The sequence below is a fragment of the Gopherus evgoodei genome, chromosome 10, assembly GCF_007399415.2.
Source record: "Gopherus evgoodei ecotype Sinaloan lineage chromosome 10, rGopEvg1_v1.p, whole genome shotgun sequence".
Classification (NCBI taxonomy): Eukaryota; Metazoa; Chordata; order Testudines; family Testudinidae; genus Gopherus; species Gopherus evgoodei.
In genome coordinates, this window is record NC_044331.1 from 6,318,102 (window position 1) to 6,336,940 (window position 18,839).

The 18,839-nt window shown below is 42.8% G+C and overlaps 1 protein-coding gene across 11 annotated transcripts in view; it reads left to right on the forward strand.

Annotated features, from left to right (window-relative positions):
- The window catches only part of MEGF11 (multiple EGF like domains 11), a 377,287-nt gene that overhangs the window by 203,955 nt on the left and 154,493 nt on the right, over positions 1 to 18,839 (forward strand). For 8 of the 11 annotated variants that reach the window (XR_004002431.1, XR_004002432.1, XR_004002433.1 and 5 more), the window contains exon 7: positions 446 to 520. The exons of the other annotated variants lie outside the window; for them this stretch is intronic. Coding sequence is in view for 5 of the 8 variants with exons in the window: in XM_030578784.1 (XP_030434644.1) it covers positions 446 to 520 (75 nt within the window). In the remaining 3 variants the exon portion in view is untranslated. The remainder of the gene's footprint in view (positions 1 to 445; positions 521 to 18,839) is intronic. 11 annotated transcript variants of the gene reach the window in all.

Sequence of the window (18,839 nt, forward strand, 5' to 3'; positions counted from 1 at the left end):
TTTGGACATAAGGTTGAAATTTTCCATGGAAATTTTTGATGATTTTTTTCCCCCATCATTTTAAATTGAAATTTCCACTGGGAATTTTTTTTTCAAACGATCTTTCTGTATAACCACAATGCAAACATGGAACACAAAGAAACTCCTCCTTGGGCTGATTTCACCAAAGCCCTTAGACAGCCTGTATTTGCATGAAAAGGCTGCTTAGCTATTATTATCCTGCTTTACTCTCGCAGGACCTGAAATGAAGCCTGTTTAAAGCCAATAGCAGTTTTCCCATTGACATGAGTGGGCTTTGGGTCTGCCCCAAGTATCCCCAGTGTATGTGAAAAATGAAGGTGATAGAGTTCAGTGACAGATGCACCTTTCCCTTCTTTTACCATCTTTTGCTCTCCCATGTCCACTCTTCCCCCCTGCTGCCCTTTCTTTTCCCATTAACTGTCAGGAATGGCCACCTCTGGAGGTCTGGTTGAGCACAGCATCACACCGGCAGAGCCTAGTGGAAACCGCAGCTACAACAGTGAGTGGTTTCAAAATATCAAGTGTTTAATTTTGGGGGTGGTCGGGTGTGTGCTGGGGAATTAGGGTGTTTTCGTCCAAATTTTTCTCTGTGCATGGTTTTTCTCCTACATGTGCCCTGACTGACCACATTCCTCTGGAGCCCAATCGTGACAGATGCTGAGCACCTGCAATTGTGGTCCAAGCCGAGGGGTGTTGTCTACCTTCAGCTGGTGCTCAGCGCCTTTCAGGATTTGGTCCTTTGTTGTTTTTAACTTTTACACTCCTGTGTTTTAGGCAATTGATGGATGTGATTTATGGTCTGTATTTTTTCCCTTCATATCTTGAGCTGCGATCCTGTCAGACATCACAAGCTGAGCAAGCTCAGGCAGGGTTGTTTGAGGAGCCTCCAAAGAGCCAGCTAGATGCTGCATGAAATGGGGTTAATGATTTAGTGCCTGGCATTCTTTCCCAGCGTGGTGTTGCTGAGAGATAAAATTGATGTCCCCATCCCTTGAGGTCATTAAAGATCCCATGACACTTTTCATTAGACTAGAGCTGTTAACTGCATATCCTGGCCAAATTTCAACTTGGGGTAATTATGTGGGACAAACCTTGAGGTCCTCGCTCAGTTTTTACTGATTCTTTACTCAGAAACCTAGTGAAACCGGCTCTCATTTAGTTTCCAATGCACAGAGCAGTTTTTGCCTGCTGCTGTATTCTGTTCTGCAGTGTTTCTCGTCACCCAACAGTTGCTGTGTCTTACCCCAGGTTAAAAAGATCTTTGTGTTGTCTGTGTCTTAGTTTATCTAATGCCTTGGAAGCCTTTTTCATGAAAGGCACTGTGTGAGTGGAAGATATTGTTACAAAGATTGCACTATTATTTTCAAGGACTGACTAACAATCCCAAAACTAGGGATAGATTCACAGGCTCATTCCAATTGCTTTGCGCTGCTGTGCCAAAACAAATCCGGCCAGCTAAGCAGGGTTCACAGCTGCTTTGCATCACCAAGGCAATGTAGAGAAGCTGATGTGTACTGGTGAATCTGGTGGTTACTGTTTTTTACTCTGTTTCCCCTTATGTGTGGTTGGCTCGCAGACACCGGTACTGAGGCTCAGTGGTAATGGAACCATCATGTGTGTAACTAACACTCCGAGGACCAAATCTGCTGCACTGCTGGTATAAGTGGAATGACAACAGCAGAACTGCACCCACTTACACCAGTAATTAATCTGATCTTGTTTCGCTATGACAGTGTTCTTATGAAAGCATGGGACGTTCTTTTGACTAAACTTTGTTAAAATGGTATTTACAACGAACCTGTATTTTCTACTATTGTAACCTTGGTTTATTTTTTTTCATGCATGTATGTGTATTCTCACTGCATGGGCATTTAAGTGCCAGTGGAAAATAGATTTACAAAATCAATTAAGAAACATTTTTTAAAATGGGAAGTTGTAAAAATGGAGTTGGCAATAATAACCAGACCAAGGATTTGGTATTTACTGTGCTTGCAGAAAATAGTGATTCCCTCATTAGCTATGCATGAGTGAAAAGATATTCCCTTATCTCCTGGAAATAAAGTCCAATACTCTTTCATTGCTAGGACAAATATATATATGTATGTATAAAGACTTCTTGCATTGCCAAGTAACACTGACTGATTAAAGTCAGGCACTTGTTTTTTGCTCTGATCTGGGATCAACGCCAGCAATCTTACACAGCAAAAAAAGGCAGGCCATGGCCTGATTCTGCTCTCAGTTATGCTTGGCTAATCGAGAGCAGAATCTCCCTCGATGACACTGTTGCTAGTGTAATGAAACTGTCTTTGGAATACTGACATTTCCCTTATGAAATCTGGACACGTTCAGAAACAAAGTTGTGATGTAGTTGGAATTTACATAATAAAAAGTTAGGTGAGATATTTATAGGCTGTGGACTAGTTTTTGCCCTCGGTGCGGTCAGACATGGGTTATACGTGCATAGGGGTCGCATAACAACCAGAAACCCCAGAATTAATTCTGGATCTCACACAAGCTAGACAAATTCAGACGGGAAATAAGGCATACATTTTTAACAATGAGTGTAACTAACCACTGGAAAAATTTACCAAGGGTTCTGGTGGATTCTCCATCAAGGGCAATCTATAAATCAAGACTGGATTTTTTTCTATAAGATTTCCTCTAGGAATTATTTTGGGGAAGTTCTGTGGCCTGTATTATAGAGGAGGTCAGGCTAGATGATCACAGTGGTCCCGGAATCTATGAATCAACGCACGCAATCAAAGAGATATGTCTGGCAGTGTCCCCATGAAATCAGTCCCAAAGTAGAAGACCCTTGCTCACATAGTGGGGCTCTCTATCACCATCTAATGGCTGAACCATGTACACATTTGTCTGTAGAGCCTGTGAGCGGAGTCTCTTAGCTGATGTAGAGGTTCACCCATATAAATCCAGAGGTCCAGGGTTCAGTGCCTACCAGAGTCAAAGCATTACATTTGCAAGAGCATGCCTATCCAGAGTCTGGAAATCAGGTCTCTGATTTCAGTGTCAATGACTATTCCAGCCTCTAGGGCAATAGATTCTCACTGTAATGCTCAGTCTGTCTCTTTCTATACCAATGGCTTTGTTTATGTGATATATCTACATGCACTGTGTATGTATGTGTATTATTTTAAAGACTTGTCTCGTTCGTGGTATTGTATGTAAAATATACGTAGGATGTTGCCCAGGATATTTTTATACAACTCTGGAAAAAGAAGGTATTCGCAACTGTAGTCTTCACATGTCAGCATGCAGTTTTGTCATTACCTAGTCCCAGATTTGGACCTTAGCGTCCAAAATATGGGGGTTAGCATGAAAACCTCCAAGCTTAGTTACCAGCTTGGACCTGGTAAAGCTGCCACCCACCCAAAAAATTAGAGTGTTTTGGGGCACTCTGGTCCCCCCAAAAATCTTCCCTGGGGACCCCAAGACCCAAATCCCTTGAGTCTCACAACAAAGGGAAATAAACCTTTTCCCTTCCCCCCTCCAGGTGTTCCTGGAGAGATACACAGAAGCAAGCTTCGTGAATCTAAACAGAGGGATTCCACCCTCTCTATTTCCGGTCCTGGAAACAGAAGTACTTCCCTCTTCACCCAGAGGGTATGCAAAGTCAGGCTAGTAAATCTAACACACACAGATTTCCCCCTGACTTCTTCCTCCCACCAATTCCCTGGTGAGCACAGACTCAATTCCCTGGAGTTCCCCACTAAAGAAAAACTCCAACAGGTCTTAAAAAGAAAGCTTTATAAGAAGAAAGAAAAATACATAAAAATGGTCTCTCTGTATTAAGGTGACAAATACAGGGTCAATTGCTTAAAAGAAATATGAATAAACAGCCTTATTCAAAAAGAATACAATTCCAAACATTCCAGCAACTATACCATGTAAATACAAAAGAAAAAAACATGTAAATCACTGTCTTATCTTTTTTGTACCTACAACTGGGAAACAGAAGATTAGAAAAGCAGGAAACAGAAATCCTCTCATAGCCGAGAGAGAGACAGGCACAAGACCAAGAACAAAGGACTCGCACACAAACTTCCCTCCACCCAGATTTGAAAAAGTCTTGTTTCCTGATTGGTCCTCTGGTCATTTGTTTCAGGTTACTTCTTTCCAGGTGAAAGAGACATTAACCCTTAGCTATCTGTTTATGACATGCCCCCCAAATTGCAGACAGTGGGGAAGCTCACTGGCAGCTATTTCCTCCTAGAACTTTAAAATAAACAGATTAATACAACACATGCACCTTTACATATACCACTAAGTATATAACTAACAGACTTCTACATTTTAAGAACACTTTTTAACTACTGGATTCTGGGAAACTCTCCCGGGAGAGTGCATCCGCTACTTTGTTAGAAGCTGCTGAGATGTGCTGAATTTCAAAATCAAAATCTTGGAGAGCTAAACTCCAACGAATAAGTTTCTTGTTGTTCCCCTTGGCAATATGAAGCCACTTTAGCGCAGCATGGTCAGTTTGTAGCTGGAACCGCCGTCCCCAAACATATGGGCGTAGCTTTTCCAGGGCGTACACAATGACATAGCATTCCTTTTCACTGACTGACCAGTGACTTTCCCTCTCAGACAGTTTATTGCTGAGAAACACGACAGGAGTCTTCACATTTCAGCATGCAGTTTGTTTCTGCTAACAGATGGGCTGAATTTTGGCCCACAGTGTTTGTATGTGAAGTCTGCCATAATATTCTAAACTAAATAAAACCAGAAACAAATTATACAGGAAAAAATACATGAACAGTTTAAGAGCACGATTGTGTTCCACATTCTATTGCTTTTCAGTTGCCATTTCAAGAATAGTAAACATTAAAAATGAATTTAAATAATTTACATCTTAAATTACACATCTTCCTTTGTGAAACGAGCCTAGAATGAAAATGAGCTGGGATTCTAAGGCCATGCATAATGGAACACATCAGTGAGACCTAAATTCTTCATTAGCTGTCCATCCAAAAGGTGAAAAAGCCATGCATGGCATTCCCAGCTTCTGTTCTGCAAAGCCATAGGCATTGGTGCTATTGTGCAGGTCAAAATCAATCCCTGCCTGTCATAAGGCCTCACATGAGCAATTCACTATTAACGTCTGATTTGTGCTTGAGACTTTGTAGGACGACTCAAATACTCTTCCTCCCAACCCCCACATACTTACCTGATGCTTCAGCCCAGCACCCTAGGTCTCTTCTCTGGGTGCTCCCATAGCTGCAGTCTGTCTCCTCTGCCTTTCTCTTCTTCCTGGGCATGTCTCTCATAAGAACCAAAGAACGGCCATACTAGGTCAGACCAAACGTCCATCTAGCCCAGTATCCTGTGTTCTGACAATGGCCAATGTCAGGTGCCCCAGAGGGAACGAACCGAACAGGGAATCATCAAGTGATCCATCCCATCACCCATTCCCAGCTTCTGGCAAACAGAGGCTAGGGACACCTGCTTGCCCATCCTGGCTAATAGCCATTGATGGACCTATCCATCATGATTTTATCTAGTTCTCTTTTGAACCCTGTTATAGTCTTGGCCTTCACAACATTCTCTGGCAAAGAGTTCCACAGGTTGTCTGTGCATTGTGTGAAGAAATACTTCCTTTTGTTTGTTTTAAACCTGCTGCCTATTCATTTCATTAGGTGACACTTAGTTCTTGTGACATGAGAAGGAGTAAATAACACTTCCTTATTTACTTTCTCCACACCTGTCATGATTTTATAGACCTCAATCATATGCCCCCTTAGTCATCTCTTTTCCAAGCTGAAAAGTCCCAGTCTCAGTCATTTACAAAGGCTTTTTCTTGCTTGTGTTTTTCATGGTCCTGGGCATGTGCAATTTTCCTCCAGAAATGATCATTTAGGGGCTTGATGTGGGATTCAGTTGATAAAGGACAGGAAAATAATTAAATCCAGTCAACATGGTTATATGGAAAATAGGTCTTGTCAAACAATCCTGATTTCATTGTGCGAGGAGATTACATGTTTAGGTAATAAAGGTAACCACGTAGATGTAATATACTTACTTTTGAAAGGCATTTGACTTAGTACGGCACACCATTCTAAATAAAAAAAATTAGCAACTGTGCAATATGTATAAAGCCAATTCTTAATATATTTAACAGATGCTAATTCAAAAACTGGGCAATCATCATTGCACGGAAGTGTTTCTAGTGGGGTTCTGTGGGGATTGGTATTAGATCTAATGCTATTCAACATTTTCATCAATGACCTGGAAATAAATATAAAATCACTGCTGATAAAATGTGCAGATGATATAAAGATTGGTAAGGAATGATGACAAGGCAGTCATGGAGGGTGAGCTGAATCACTTGATAAGCTGAGCCCATTTAAACGAAATGTGTTTTAATACATCTACAAGAAATACAGGCCATGCCTGCAGAGTGGGGAGGCTGTATCCTGGAAAACACAACTCTGAAAAGGATCTGGAATCATAGCGGACAGTGTGAGCTGCCAGTGTGGTGCTGTGGCAAAAAGGACGAATGCAATCTTTGGCTCTATAAACAGGGGAGTAGTGGGTAGAGCAGGAAGGTAGTTTTATCTCTGTGTATGGTGCTGGTGTGAGTGATGCTGGACTATTGCATCCAGCTCTGATGTCCACGTTTTCAAACAGATGTTGAAAATTTAGTGAGGGTGCAGAGAAGAGTTGCAAAAATGATTTGAGAGCTAGAGAAACTTAGAGAGCTCAATCCTTTTAGTTTATCAAAAAGAAGATTGAGAGGGGATTTGATTACAATGTATAGGTACCTTTACGGGGAGTGAATACCTGAAACTTATGGGCTCTTTAATCTATGAGAGGAATGCGTAACAAGAACCCAAAGCCTGGAAGCTGAAGCCAGAAAAATTCAAATTAGAAATCAGGCACATATTTTTAACAGTGAGGGTGCTTTCCTTTGGTAGTTTGTTCCACAGGTTAGTGGTGGATTCTCCTTCTCCTGAAGTCTTCAAATTGAGGCCTGGTCTACACTACGCGTTTATACTGATTTTAGTGGCGTTAAACCGATTTAACGCTGCACCCGTCCACACAGCGAGGCCCTTTATATCGATATAAAGGGATCTTTAAACAGGTTTCTGTACACCTCCCTGATGAGAGGAGTAGCGCTGAAATTGGTATTACCCCATCGGATTAGGGTTAGTGTGGCTGCAAATCGACGGTATTGGCCTCCATTGTGACCGCTCTGGACAGCAATCGGAACTTGGATGCAGTGACCAGGTAGATAGGAAAAGCCCTACGAACTTTTGAATTTCATTTCCTGTTTGCCCAGCGTGGAGCTCTGATCAGCACGGGTGGCGATGAAGTCCCAAATCCAGAAAGAGCTCCAGCGTGGACCATACAGGAGATACTGGATCTGATCGCTGTATGGGGAGGCAAATCTGTTCTATCAGAGCTCCGTTCCAGAAGACGAAATGCCAAAGCATTTGAAAAAATCTCCAGACAGAGGCCACAGCAGGGACTCAGCATAGTGCTGCGTGACAAGCGTAACGGAAAGCCAAAGAATCAAATGGACGCTCATGGAGGGAGGGAGGGGGTACTGAGGACTCCAGCTATCCCACAGTCCTTGCAGTCTCCGAAAAGTATTTGCATTATTGGCTGAGCTCCAAATGCCTGTAGGGTCAAACACATTGTCTGGAGTGGTTCAGGGTATAGCTCGTCAATTTAGCCCCCCCCCGCCCTCCTGTGAAAGAAAAGGGGAAAAAAATCGTTTCTTGACTTTTTTTATATGTCACCCTGTGTGTACTGCATGCTGCTGGTAGACACGGTTCTGGGGCAATGAACAGCAGCACCCTCTCCCCTCCCGTCCTTGGTGGCAGATGGTACAATATGACTGCTATCCATCGTCATCATCAGCCCGTGAGTGCTCCTGGCTGGCCTCAGGAGAGGTCGGCTGAGGGCGCCTGGGTAAAAATAGGAATGACTCCCGGTCATTCCCAGTAGATGGTACAGAACGGCTGGTAACTGTCTTCATCATAGCAACTGGGGGCTGAGCTCCATCAGCCCACTCCTTTCATATCTAAAGAAAAGATTCTGTACTGCCTAGACTATCATAGCAGCGGGATGCTGGGCTCCTCTCCCCCACACAGTTTAATGTCCTGCCTGGACTATCATAGCAGCGGGATGCTATGCTCCTCTCCCCTGCACCGTTTAATGTCCTGCCTGGACATTAAAGTAGCTGGAGGCTGCCTCCTGCTCATTTTATCTCACTAACAAGTCAGTGTTTCTTATTCCTGCATTCTTTATTACTTCATCACACAAATGGGGGGGACACTGCAATGGTAGCCCAAGAGGGTTGGGGGAGCAGGGAAGCAACAAGTGAGGTTGTTGCAGGAGCACCCCCTAGAATGACATGCAGCTCATCATTTCTGCGGGATCTGACACAGAATGGCTGTGCTCTCTGGTGCACTGGTTCTCTAGTACACTTGCCCCATATTCTAGGCAGGACTGACTCTATTTTTAGATAAACCATAAAGGAGGGAATGACCCGGGGGTCATTCCCTTTTTTGTCTTTGCGCCCCCGGCCGACCTCAGCCAGAAGCACCCATGACAGCAGCAGATGGTACAGAACGACTGATAACCATCATCTCATTGCCAATTTACAATGGCATAGCAGACGGTACAGAACAACTGATAACCGTCTCTGCTATCTTGCAAAGGCAAATGAATGCTGCTGTGTAGCGCTGCAGTACCGCCTCTGTCAGCGGCATCCAGTGCACATACGGTGACAGTTTAAAAAAAAGCTGAACGGGCTCCATGGCTGCCGTGCTATGGCGTCTGCCAGGGCAATCCAGGGAAAAAGGGTGCGAAATGATTGTCTGCCGTTGCTTTCACGGAGGAAGGAATGAGTGACGACATTTACCCAGAATCACCTGCGACAGTATTTTTGCACCATCATGCATTGGGATCTCAACCCAGAATTCCAATGGGCGGAGGAGACTGCGGGAACTATGGGATAGCTACAGGATAGCTACCCACAGTGCAACACTCCAGAAATCGACACTAGCCTCGGACCATGGATGCACACCACCGAATTAATGTGCTTAGTGTGGCCGCGTGCACTCAACTTTATACAATCTGTTTTACAAAACCAGTTTATGTAAAATTGGAATAATCCTGTAGTGTAGATGTACCCCGAGACTGGATGTCTTCCTGGAAGTTATGCTGAAACCAAACACAAGCTGTTAGGCTGAGTACAGAAGTAACTGGCTGAAATGTAATGGCCTGTGTCATACAAGAGACCGGACTAGATGATCTGACTGTCACTTCTGACCTTAAACTCAATGAATCTATAATTTGCTGGCTGCGGACACTGGTAATGGGAGACCGAGCATTTCACCACCAGGACAGCAGTTCTTTTATGGCCCAGGTCAGCAGAGATATAGACACAACATGTATCTGATAGGACTCAGTACTGCTCTTAGGGCTTGATCCAAAGCCTATTAAAATCAATGAAAAGACTCCTATTGATTTCAGTGGGCTTTGATCAGGCTCTTAACGCAGGTACCCTATAGCCTCATTGAAGTGTAGGGCTGGAAGAGACCTTGAGAGGTCATGTAATCCGTCCCCTGGCACTGAGGCAGGACCAAGTACACCTGTACTATCCCTGGCAGGTGTTTGCCTAGCCTGTTCTTAAAAACGATGGGGATTCCACAACCTCACTTGGAAGCCGGTTTCAGAATTTAACTATCCTTATAGTTAGAATGTTTTCCCTAATATTTTTAAGTAGATCAGAAGCAGAAAGCCTGCTAAACAGTCAGTGGGGAGGGAGGCAGTACCCCATCAGGTTGGACATCAAATTCTTGGCTCTTTTCATCATATCATTGCCAAGAGGCTAGTGGGGATTTCTCCTTCTAGCCTTTGGAGTCCACTTTGGCCCAGTGGCCATCCCTCTTCTCTGTGGCTGACTGACATGAATCTGTCATGTGGAAAGACACCAGTTCTGAGGATGCTAAACATCTTTGGGTCATGCAACAAATCACAAATCTTCCCAGGCTTACTATTCTCCCATTCCACTTCCAATTATTGTGGGCAGCTACATACTGTTCCAACCAACACTGCACAACTGCAGCTGGAGGCATTGGAGAAGTACCTTTCCTTGGAACCCCAAGACTGGGTAGCTAGGACAGTGCTACAGAGGTTGCCTTTGCTCTTAGCCTGTAACATTCTGAGATTTATCAGCAGTTCAAAATGGGCCGCGCTCAGCCGAACAAAATCCATCCATCAATCTACATTTGGAACGGGGCCACAGACTGCACCCGAGGTGACTGTTCAATTGTACTAATGATCAGCCTCATTTATGAATTCCCTTCCTTCACTGGATTCTTTTTCTCTTACAATAATTTAATTGATTGAGCACACTGGCTTCTACTTGTGAAGCTCTCCATAGCGTAACTCTCGCTTTTCAGAATCATTGCTTAACATCCATATAATTAGAGTTTGTTGCTAAATCTGTATCCGGGTGATTACCAGAATACAAGAGAAACATATCTGGAATTGATCAAATCAGGGATTATTGAGAAAAAATGTCCTTGATCCATATTTAACAATTTGTTGATATATTATGCTTTTGGAGTGAGATTTTTTTCCAATTCAGATGACTAAATGAAGTAGAATTACTGAGGTTAATGTAGAATTAGGAAGATGAATAGTTGGGATTTTTAAAAAAATGTATAGGATGATATGAATGGTTCTTTAATGTTGTATTTATAATGGAGAGGAACTCAGAAGCAACATAGTTATGTTCCATTCTGGAGCCTGCAATGCAATGTGTTCCTCTTATCAGTAAGACCATTCCTTCTTACTATTCCATTCTGCAAGTGATTCATAATTTAAAAAAAAACCTGAAACCAGATGAGCTGGTTTGAGGTTTTCTTCCAATGTCCAGTGGTTGATCCAGGTTCACTGAGAGGTTTATCAGCTAGCACAGACCTTTGTGCATTGCTTTAGTCCCACTTGTACGCTGGTATGCCCAGGCCTAGTTTGTAAAGGGTCCAGACTGGCTTGGGAGCAAGTCTGGAACGGTGTATGGTTTCAGGTGGAAATGAAAGAAATCTCTTCCCACTTTGACATGCAACCAGGTGAAATATGGGAGATTTGGCAAGATTTCCCTTTCCCTTTTGTTTTGAGTCCAAACCACACAGCCAAACTCAAGAGGTGCTAACCCCCACCAATCACCACTGAGAAAATGTCTGAATGACTTCTGTAAACTTGAACCCAGGATACTCTCCCCACAGTCCAATTGACGATAATGAGGACTTTGCAATTCATTTCAACAACAGCAGTATTGTGCCTTATGAGAATATGCATAGTAGGTCAATGATTTTCTTGTAATTTGATCTCATTGGATTGCTCAAATCAGCGGTACACATGATTTATGTCTTTTTTTGACTGTATAGGAGACATCAAGGTAAAATTTGATTTTGCTAAATTTATGATATGATCAATCACCCTAATAAAGAGTATTGGTTCCACAGTCTGACCTTGTAGGGTATCTGCTATGAAACTTAGTATGACTGTGGAAAGATTGTTTACAATATAACTCTTAGCTAGGGCATGACAGTCTGTTGACTGAAATACCATTAATGCGCAAATGAGATTATAACCCGAGAAAGTCTTGATTGCTCTGGGTCTTTTATTTGATGCAGTTTTCTGTTACAGGCAACTTTTGGACACCTTTTTTTGAGACAGTTGTATATAGCCAAGACATTTCTTATGTGAAAAATGATACATCACTAGATGCTATGACTGGACTATTTTCTGAATTCTCTTCCATGTTTAAGAGACTTGGCTATGATGGGCCCATTGCCTTTGGCTGCTCTTCATCCTTCAGATCTCATACTTTGTAATGGTGTCTTGGCTGTTTAGTTTTCTGGAAAGTCCAATGTGGACGAGACAGAGAGAGCAAGCACAATTTTACATTCTAGTGAGGCGTCATTCTGCAGCTGGGGAAGAAGTGAAGAATGGCTTTAGTAGCCAGCCTCCATTCCATGTAAATGAGCAGAACTGCTATACTTCCCCCTTAGGTATAACCATTATTACGAATTTATATTGCATTTCATTCTCTGTAATAATGAATAGAAAATGTTTTTGCACTCTTAACCTTTCCTGTTAGAAAGAAATAAAGAAGAAGCAGTAGTGACTACAAAGTCATCTTATGTTTTTGTGGCCCAATACGTATTGCCACCATTTATACTTTAGGAGACGACTTCATGCTATATCATGCCTATGCTCCCTTACAGCAAAAGTAACCGGTAAATGCTTTTTTTCTTCCTTGTGTATTTGCAAAGTAGATTGATTTATTGCTTAAATAAAAGCATACAACATTCCATGTATATTCTGCTTTTTTTCAATTAAATATATATTTAATTTTAAATATAGGAATTACCCCAAAAGTAGCTCTAATGTGTTGCAATCGTAAGTACATTTCAGTATCTTATTAAAATTTAAACAGCCATTATGTACATGAAAGAATTTTTTGTTGTGGTTTGCGAGGTGGTATAACAATAATTACCAGAGTGCATCAATCATTTTTCATTGCCTAGTTTATATCGGTGGGATAAGTAGCTCCAATTAAAATCCCATTCTACATAAATAGATATGGTTTGTAACAAATCACACTCTGTTTCCCCCTTCTCAAATACCCTGCCATAGGAAATCTTCCTCATTATTCAAAATGTATGCTGTGCACTGCTTATCTTTTTATGCTTAAGAAGACATAACTCTGCAGGCAGGCATGCCTCACTACAGGTTTGGCAGGAAATAAATAGCTGTTACTGTAATTATCTATCAGTTCACTGTTCCAAGTATTTTTAGCCAAAAACTGATTTAATACAAATCACATGTTTATTACTGACACATCATGGATGGAGTAAGCAAAAATAAAGGATGTTTAGTATGCATTAACCACGGTAAGAATAATTGTATTTTCTTTAATATTAGCAATTTGAGCTCTGTCATACAAGTGTTATGCTGAGCCTGCTTGGACTGTAATGTAGAGAATTGTGAAAAGTGGAAGATAGAGCAATTGGGCAAGTTTCCTATCGCTAGAGTGAAACTAGCCCTGCAGTGTTGTGCGAAGAGTGGACAGATTGAGCCTTTTCCATTTGCCCCTGTGCACAGTAACTTTTCACAGTCCCAGCCCTTCGCCCCTGAACACCAGACTAGTGATGACCACAGTGCCGGTTCCCTTGTGTGGGGAAGGCCATGGGCATGGTCAGCTGCCACTCCTCATTGGCTTTTAGAGCTGGGGGAAGAGGGAGGAACACTTGTTAAAGGCTATAGCAGGGATGTTCTGGCCCATGTTTCCCTTTGCTCCGGGGTGCAGTGTGTCTCTGCACCTCCCCAGTGCATGCAGGCAGTGGTTTACATGGCATGCTCTCCTTCTCGCTGGGATGGGCCCAGAGTTCTGATCTGATTGCAGACATGCATACCCCTGATGGAAGTGCTCCAAGCATTGCTGTCACTGGGGAGCTATGTTGGTTGTACCAATGGTGTGTGTGGGGGGATGCTAGACCCTGGCTTAGAAAAGCACTTACGCATATGCTTAAATCCCACTTACTTCAATGCAACTTAAATGTGTGCTTAACTTTAAGCATGTGCTTAAGTGCTCTCCTGAACAGGGACTCTTTGGTGAATCAGGGCCTTAATTCAGACTAGGTTGCAGAGGTCACTGTCAGGAAGCTTTTCCTGATCTCTCTCAAATTTTTCCTTTTCTTCAGTGGATGGTGTCTTCAGAAGACAAAAGTGAGGGGGGATTTGATAGCAGCCTTCAACTACCTGAAGGGGGGTTCCAACGAGGATGAGCTCGGCTGTTCTCAGTGGTGGCAGATGACAGAACAAGGAGCAATGGTCTCAAGTTGCAATGGGAGAGGTCTAGGTTGGCTACTAGAAAAAACTATTTCACTAGGACTGGAATGTGTTACCTAGGGAGGTGGTGGAAACTCCATCCTTAGGGGTTTTTAAAGCCCAGCTTGACAAAACCTTGGCTGGGATGATTGGGGTTGGTCCTGCTTTGAGCAGGGGGTTGGACTAGATGACCTCCTGAGGTTTCTTCAAACTCTAGTCTTCTATGATTCTATGAATGTCTTCGAGCTTTACTTTCCCCAGCTTGTCACTATTATGAAAATGCCCTAGGTTGTATCAGAACCATAAAGCACCAGATTCAATTCCTGAAGTGCTGAAGCAGTAGCTAGTGCCTGTGTTTTTATATGTAAGGTGAAGAACACCGACTCATAACTTAGGGACCATCAGGCTGGTGTGACAGACCCAGGCAAGTGGGGTACAGGAGTCTGCTAGAGGGCAAATATACTGGCCACTGGATGAGTAGTTTTCTGTTCCCTGAGTGACTAGAGCAGGGGCTGCACTAGAGTAATCAGGAACCTGCTAGAACCAATTAAGGCAGACAGGCTGATTAGAACACCTGCAGCCAATCAAGGCAGGCTAATCAGGGCACCTGGGTTTAAAAAGGAGCTCACTCAAGTCAGGGGGTGGGGAACCAGAGGAGAGGAAGTGTGTGTGAGGAGCTGGGAGCAAGAGGCACAAGGAGCTGAGGGTGACAGGGTGTGCTGCTGGAGGACTAAGGAGTACAGGCATTATCAGACACCAGGAGGAAGGTCCTGGGGTGAGGATAAAGAAGGTCTTTGGAGGAGGCCTTGAGGAAGTAGCCCAGGGAGTTGTAGCTGTCATGCAGCTGTGACAGGAGACACTATAGGCAGTTGCAATCCACAGGGCCCTGGGCTGGAACCCAGAGTAGAGGGCAGGCCCGGGTTCCCCCCAAACCTCCCAACTCCTGATCAGACACAGGAGGAGTTGATCCAGGCTGTGGGGAAGATCACTGAGGTGAGCAAATCTGCCAATAAGCGCTGGACCCACCAAGGTAGAGGAGGAACTTTGTCACACTGGTTAGCTGACAGAGTCAGTCCCACTCGTGGGTCTCTTTTTTTACTTTCTCAACAAGAAATCAATTTTGTCAGGAACATTGGGATCATTCTACACTTCCGATCAATAAGCTCTGATTAAACCAGTGGTGTCTGTTGGGTAAATTTGCTGCATCATAATTAGAATTATTAATTAAAAATAGGAAATCAATTGACACAAATTAAGCAAAAAAATAAATTGGTTTATTTCTTTGACCTTGTCTCCAGAGTCCCTGATAACTGTGACAACATGGATGTGACTGAACTCATTTGTCAGTTTTTAAAAGTGAGAATCGTGTTTTAAAAACTGTCTGCCTGGTGAAATGTAGCGGGTGCCTCTGAACTCGTCACCGCAGACATGATGGGTTGCCTGTGTGAGAAATGATCATTTGTTTATTACATTTAATCATTCCCTGGGTGTCGGAGGTTGAGAGGCAAATATCATCTGAACATCAGTGAGGAAAAGGAAATAGCTAGAGACTATGGCTGGGTGCAGGCTGTAGCTTACCCCTTCTATCATTGTTCTACATTTTCTTGGTTAACGAGGGTAAACAGATTGATTTGTTGCATAGTAGATCTAGTGGGCTACCCTCTATTGCTAACTTAATATTACGTGATGGTGACCTACATTATTCTCCTAGGCCAAATTATGTGGGCCACTAATGGGGAAACCTTGCTAAACTTTTTTGCAAGGGCAGTAGGAATAAAAGTCCCTCCTTCACCCCCAGCTGTCTTTACCTCTCCCCTCTCTTGTTTTTATTTCTCTCTCTGTAGTTGTTGATCTGTTTTTTCCCTTCCTCTCTTCCAGCCTTGTCCCTCTTTCCTATTTCTTGGGGGGTGGGGTTCAGATTTGTTGACTTCCTTTCATTCCTTTCTCTTTGCCTTGTTGTTTGTTTTTCATTCTTCTAATTTTTTCTCTCTCTCCTACATTTTCTTTCTCCTTATCCTCTTTCCATCAGGCTCAATAGAGTAGTGCCACACTAAGTTCAGGAATACTTTGGGCATGGCAACGGGCAAGAATTGAGCCAATGCACAGCCAGTATGTTCTTGAGCACTCTCTATCTGCTGTTAATACCAGGTGATTTGCAATAACCTGCATTCAAAGGGTATTCTTGCTGTTGGGAAGCATGGTAGGGTGCTTATATATGACACGAGGCCAAGGAACTTTGTTGTTGATGCACCACATTAATTCTTTGGGGGAAAATGTGTTCTTAAGTATTTTGAGGCTAAGTTTCTAATTCCTGAATTATGGTTGAATAAATTTTGATATATTCAAATGGTAATGGGATTTGACAGTGGGTCAGGAATGGATAAGTGCTAATCTTCATGTTTCGTTATGATCCTCTGTATAAAATATGGGAATAAGGAATCTCATGTGTTTATCTCTTAATAAGTACATGCATGTGGTGATTTTCAGTGGGTTCTAAACCAGTTAGATACCTCTATCCGATGACTTCCAGTTAGAGTTAGCACGTGACTCCCATCCTAAAGTGTTCATCTGTTTGTGCCAAGTTTTGTTGCCATAGGTGAAGTTAGAAACTGGTTCAAAATGAGTTGTCAGTTATGATGATGTAAATCTAGAGTAATTCCCTTCAGGTCTATGGAGACATTTTGAATTTACACCAAAGTTACTGAGAGCAGAATTTGGCTACTTTGCCATAGTTATGCTTGGTAAAATATTAGTTTTAAGTAATATGCTCTTTTCCGAAACTGATGGTTAGAAGCCTCTTCCTGAAGATTATCCTAGCTAGTGAATATTAACCTTGTGATGGGGCAAGGCCATATGGCTACAGTAAAGTACTGAGGAACAGGTATGTTAACCCCAGGCTAAACAAATCCCTAGGACCCTGGTAACCAAATGGCAGTTGCTCCAGGTTAATCAAGGCACCTGGGGCCAATTAAAAACTTTCTAGAAGGCAGTGGAGATAGCTACTTTGATTGGAACACCTGCAGCCAATCAAGGCAGGCTAATCTGGGGACCTGGATTTAAAAAGGAGCTCACTCCAGTCAGGCAATGGGGAGCCAGAGGAGAAGGAGTGTGTGTGAGAGGAGCTGGGAGCAAGAGGCACAAGGAGCGGAGACTGAGAGGGTGTGCTACTGGAGGATTGAGGAATTATCAGACAATCAAGCATTATCAGACAGGAGGAGGATGGTCCTGTGGTGAGGATAAAGAAGGTGTTTGGAGATGGCCGTGGGGAAGTAGCCCAGGGAGTTGTAGCTGTCATGCAGCTGTTACAGGAGGCACTATAGACAGCTGCAATCCACAGGGCCCTGGGCTGGAACCCAGAGTAGAAGGCGGGCCCGGGTTCCCCCCAAACCTCACAATTCTTGATCAGATGCAGGAGGAGTTGACCCAGACTGTGGGTTCCACCAGAGGGGAAGTTCACTGAGGTGAGCGGATCCACCAAGGTAGAGGAGGAACTTTGTCACACCTTTAACTCAGATAACCCCAAGGCACGAATTGCAAGATAGTTTATATGCAAGCAGTTAAGGGTCTGCTCCTGCAGTCTTTATTCAGACACGACTTCCATTTGATTTAAAAATCAATGTGAGTTTTGTCTGAAGAAGGACAGTGGGATCAAGGCCTAAGGCTGTAAGTAGAGACGTAAGCTTGAAACTCAAAGCTGAACTCACCATGACCTTTGTGGGGAGTGGCTTTTAGATTTAAACTCCTGCATCTGAACCTGTTCCAATGGTTTTTGGTTCAGGGTCAGATCCAGATCCAGAAGGAGTCTATTCCTGGATCCAGTTTAGAGAGACAGGGAATCTCCCAAGATTCCACCATTTGGGGCTAAAATATTGTAAGATTTCGGCACTGTCCAACCTCAAACCATTACACCAAACCCTAGCCTCATATGGTACCATGTCTGGGTACGTATCTGGATCTAAACACTACCTCTTCGATGCATCTTGATCTGTAAGTAGACTTTTTCTGCCACACAAAGATTTGGCCATATATGGGCCCTCACTGGTTCACAGAACAACGTTAGATACAGCAAGTATATGCAATGAACTTTCTATCACAACCACCAGATGCTTAAAACACATTTCTGCAATCCCTCCCAAACACTGGGAAGTTTTATTGAAGAGGAACGCAGGAGGGATTTGGCACCTTGAGTGAAGAACTTGTCCTGAAAAGGAGAGCTAGACTCAGGAGAGACCTGAGAGAGGCAGAGAGACTGGGTAGGTGATGGCAGAGCATATCATGATGTGTATTTACTCATCCTTAACAGTATTATTAGTTTCTTAATTATTTTAGTCTGGTCTGATTACTTAATTGCTATAGAAGTCTTGGTCACCTGCAGCATAAAATTAGCATATGTAGAAAATGTGCTTAATGAAATCTGAGACAGTTACCTTGGAAATAATCCTTAAGCAAGATCAGTGGAGTGAGTTTGTGTGCACAGAAGCAAACCTTGTCTCTTCTTATCTTTGGGATAAGTTCAGTAATTTTATTTTTTTGTTTTTTATAGACATTGAGTTATGAGTGGCAAAGTTTCTGGGCCGTTTACATAAGATGAATGGCCATGAGCCTTTACTGAAAACTTGTACCACAGTAAGATTTAAGAATCAAGTTTACAACTATTCCACCGAGAGAAGCTTTGCTACTTGGTTTATTAAGATATGATGGTACTTCCTAATGTCACAGTGCACTTTTGAAGTGCTACTAAATGAGCTTCCATTAGTCCACTGGGAACTGTACTAGACATTATTCTTACAAACCCTGGCATTTTTATTTTTATGTTTTTAATGTCCTTATTTTTCCAGGGAATGGCTCTTCTTATTTTAGCATGTAGTAAGTAGCTGACGACCTGAATTGTTCTTCTGGGTAAAAAAAATTATTCTTACAGTCTTCACACTGTAGGAAATCCAAAG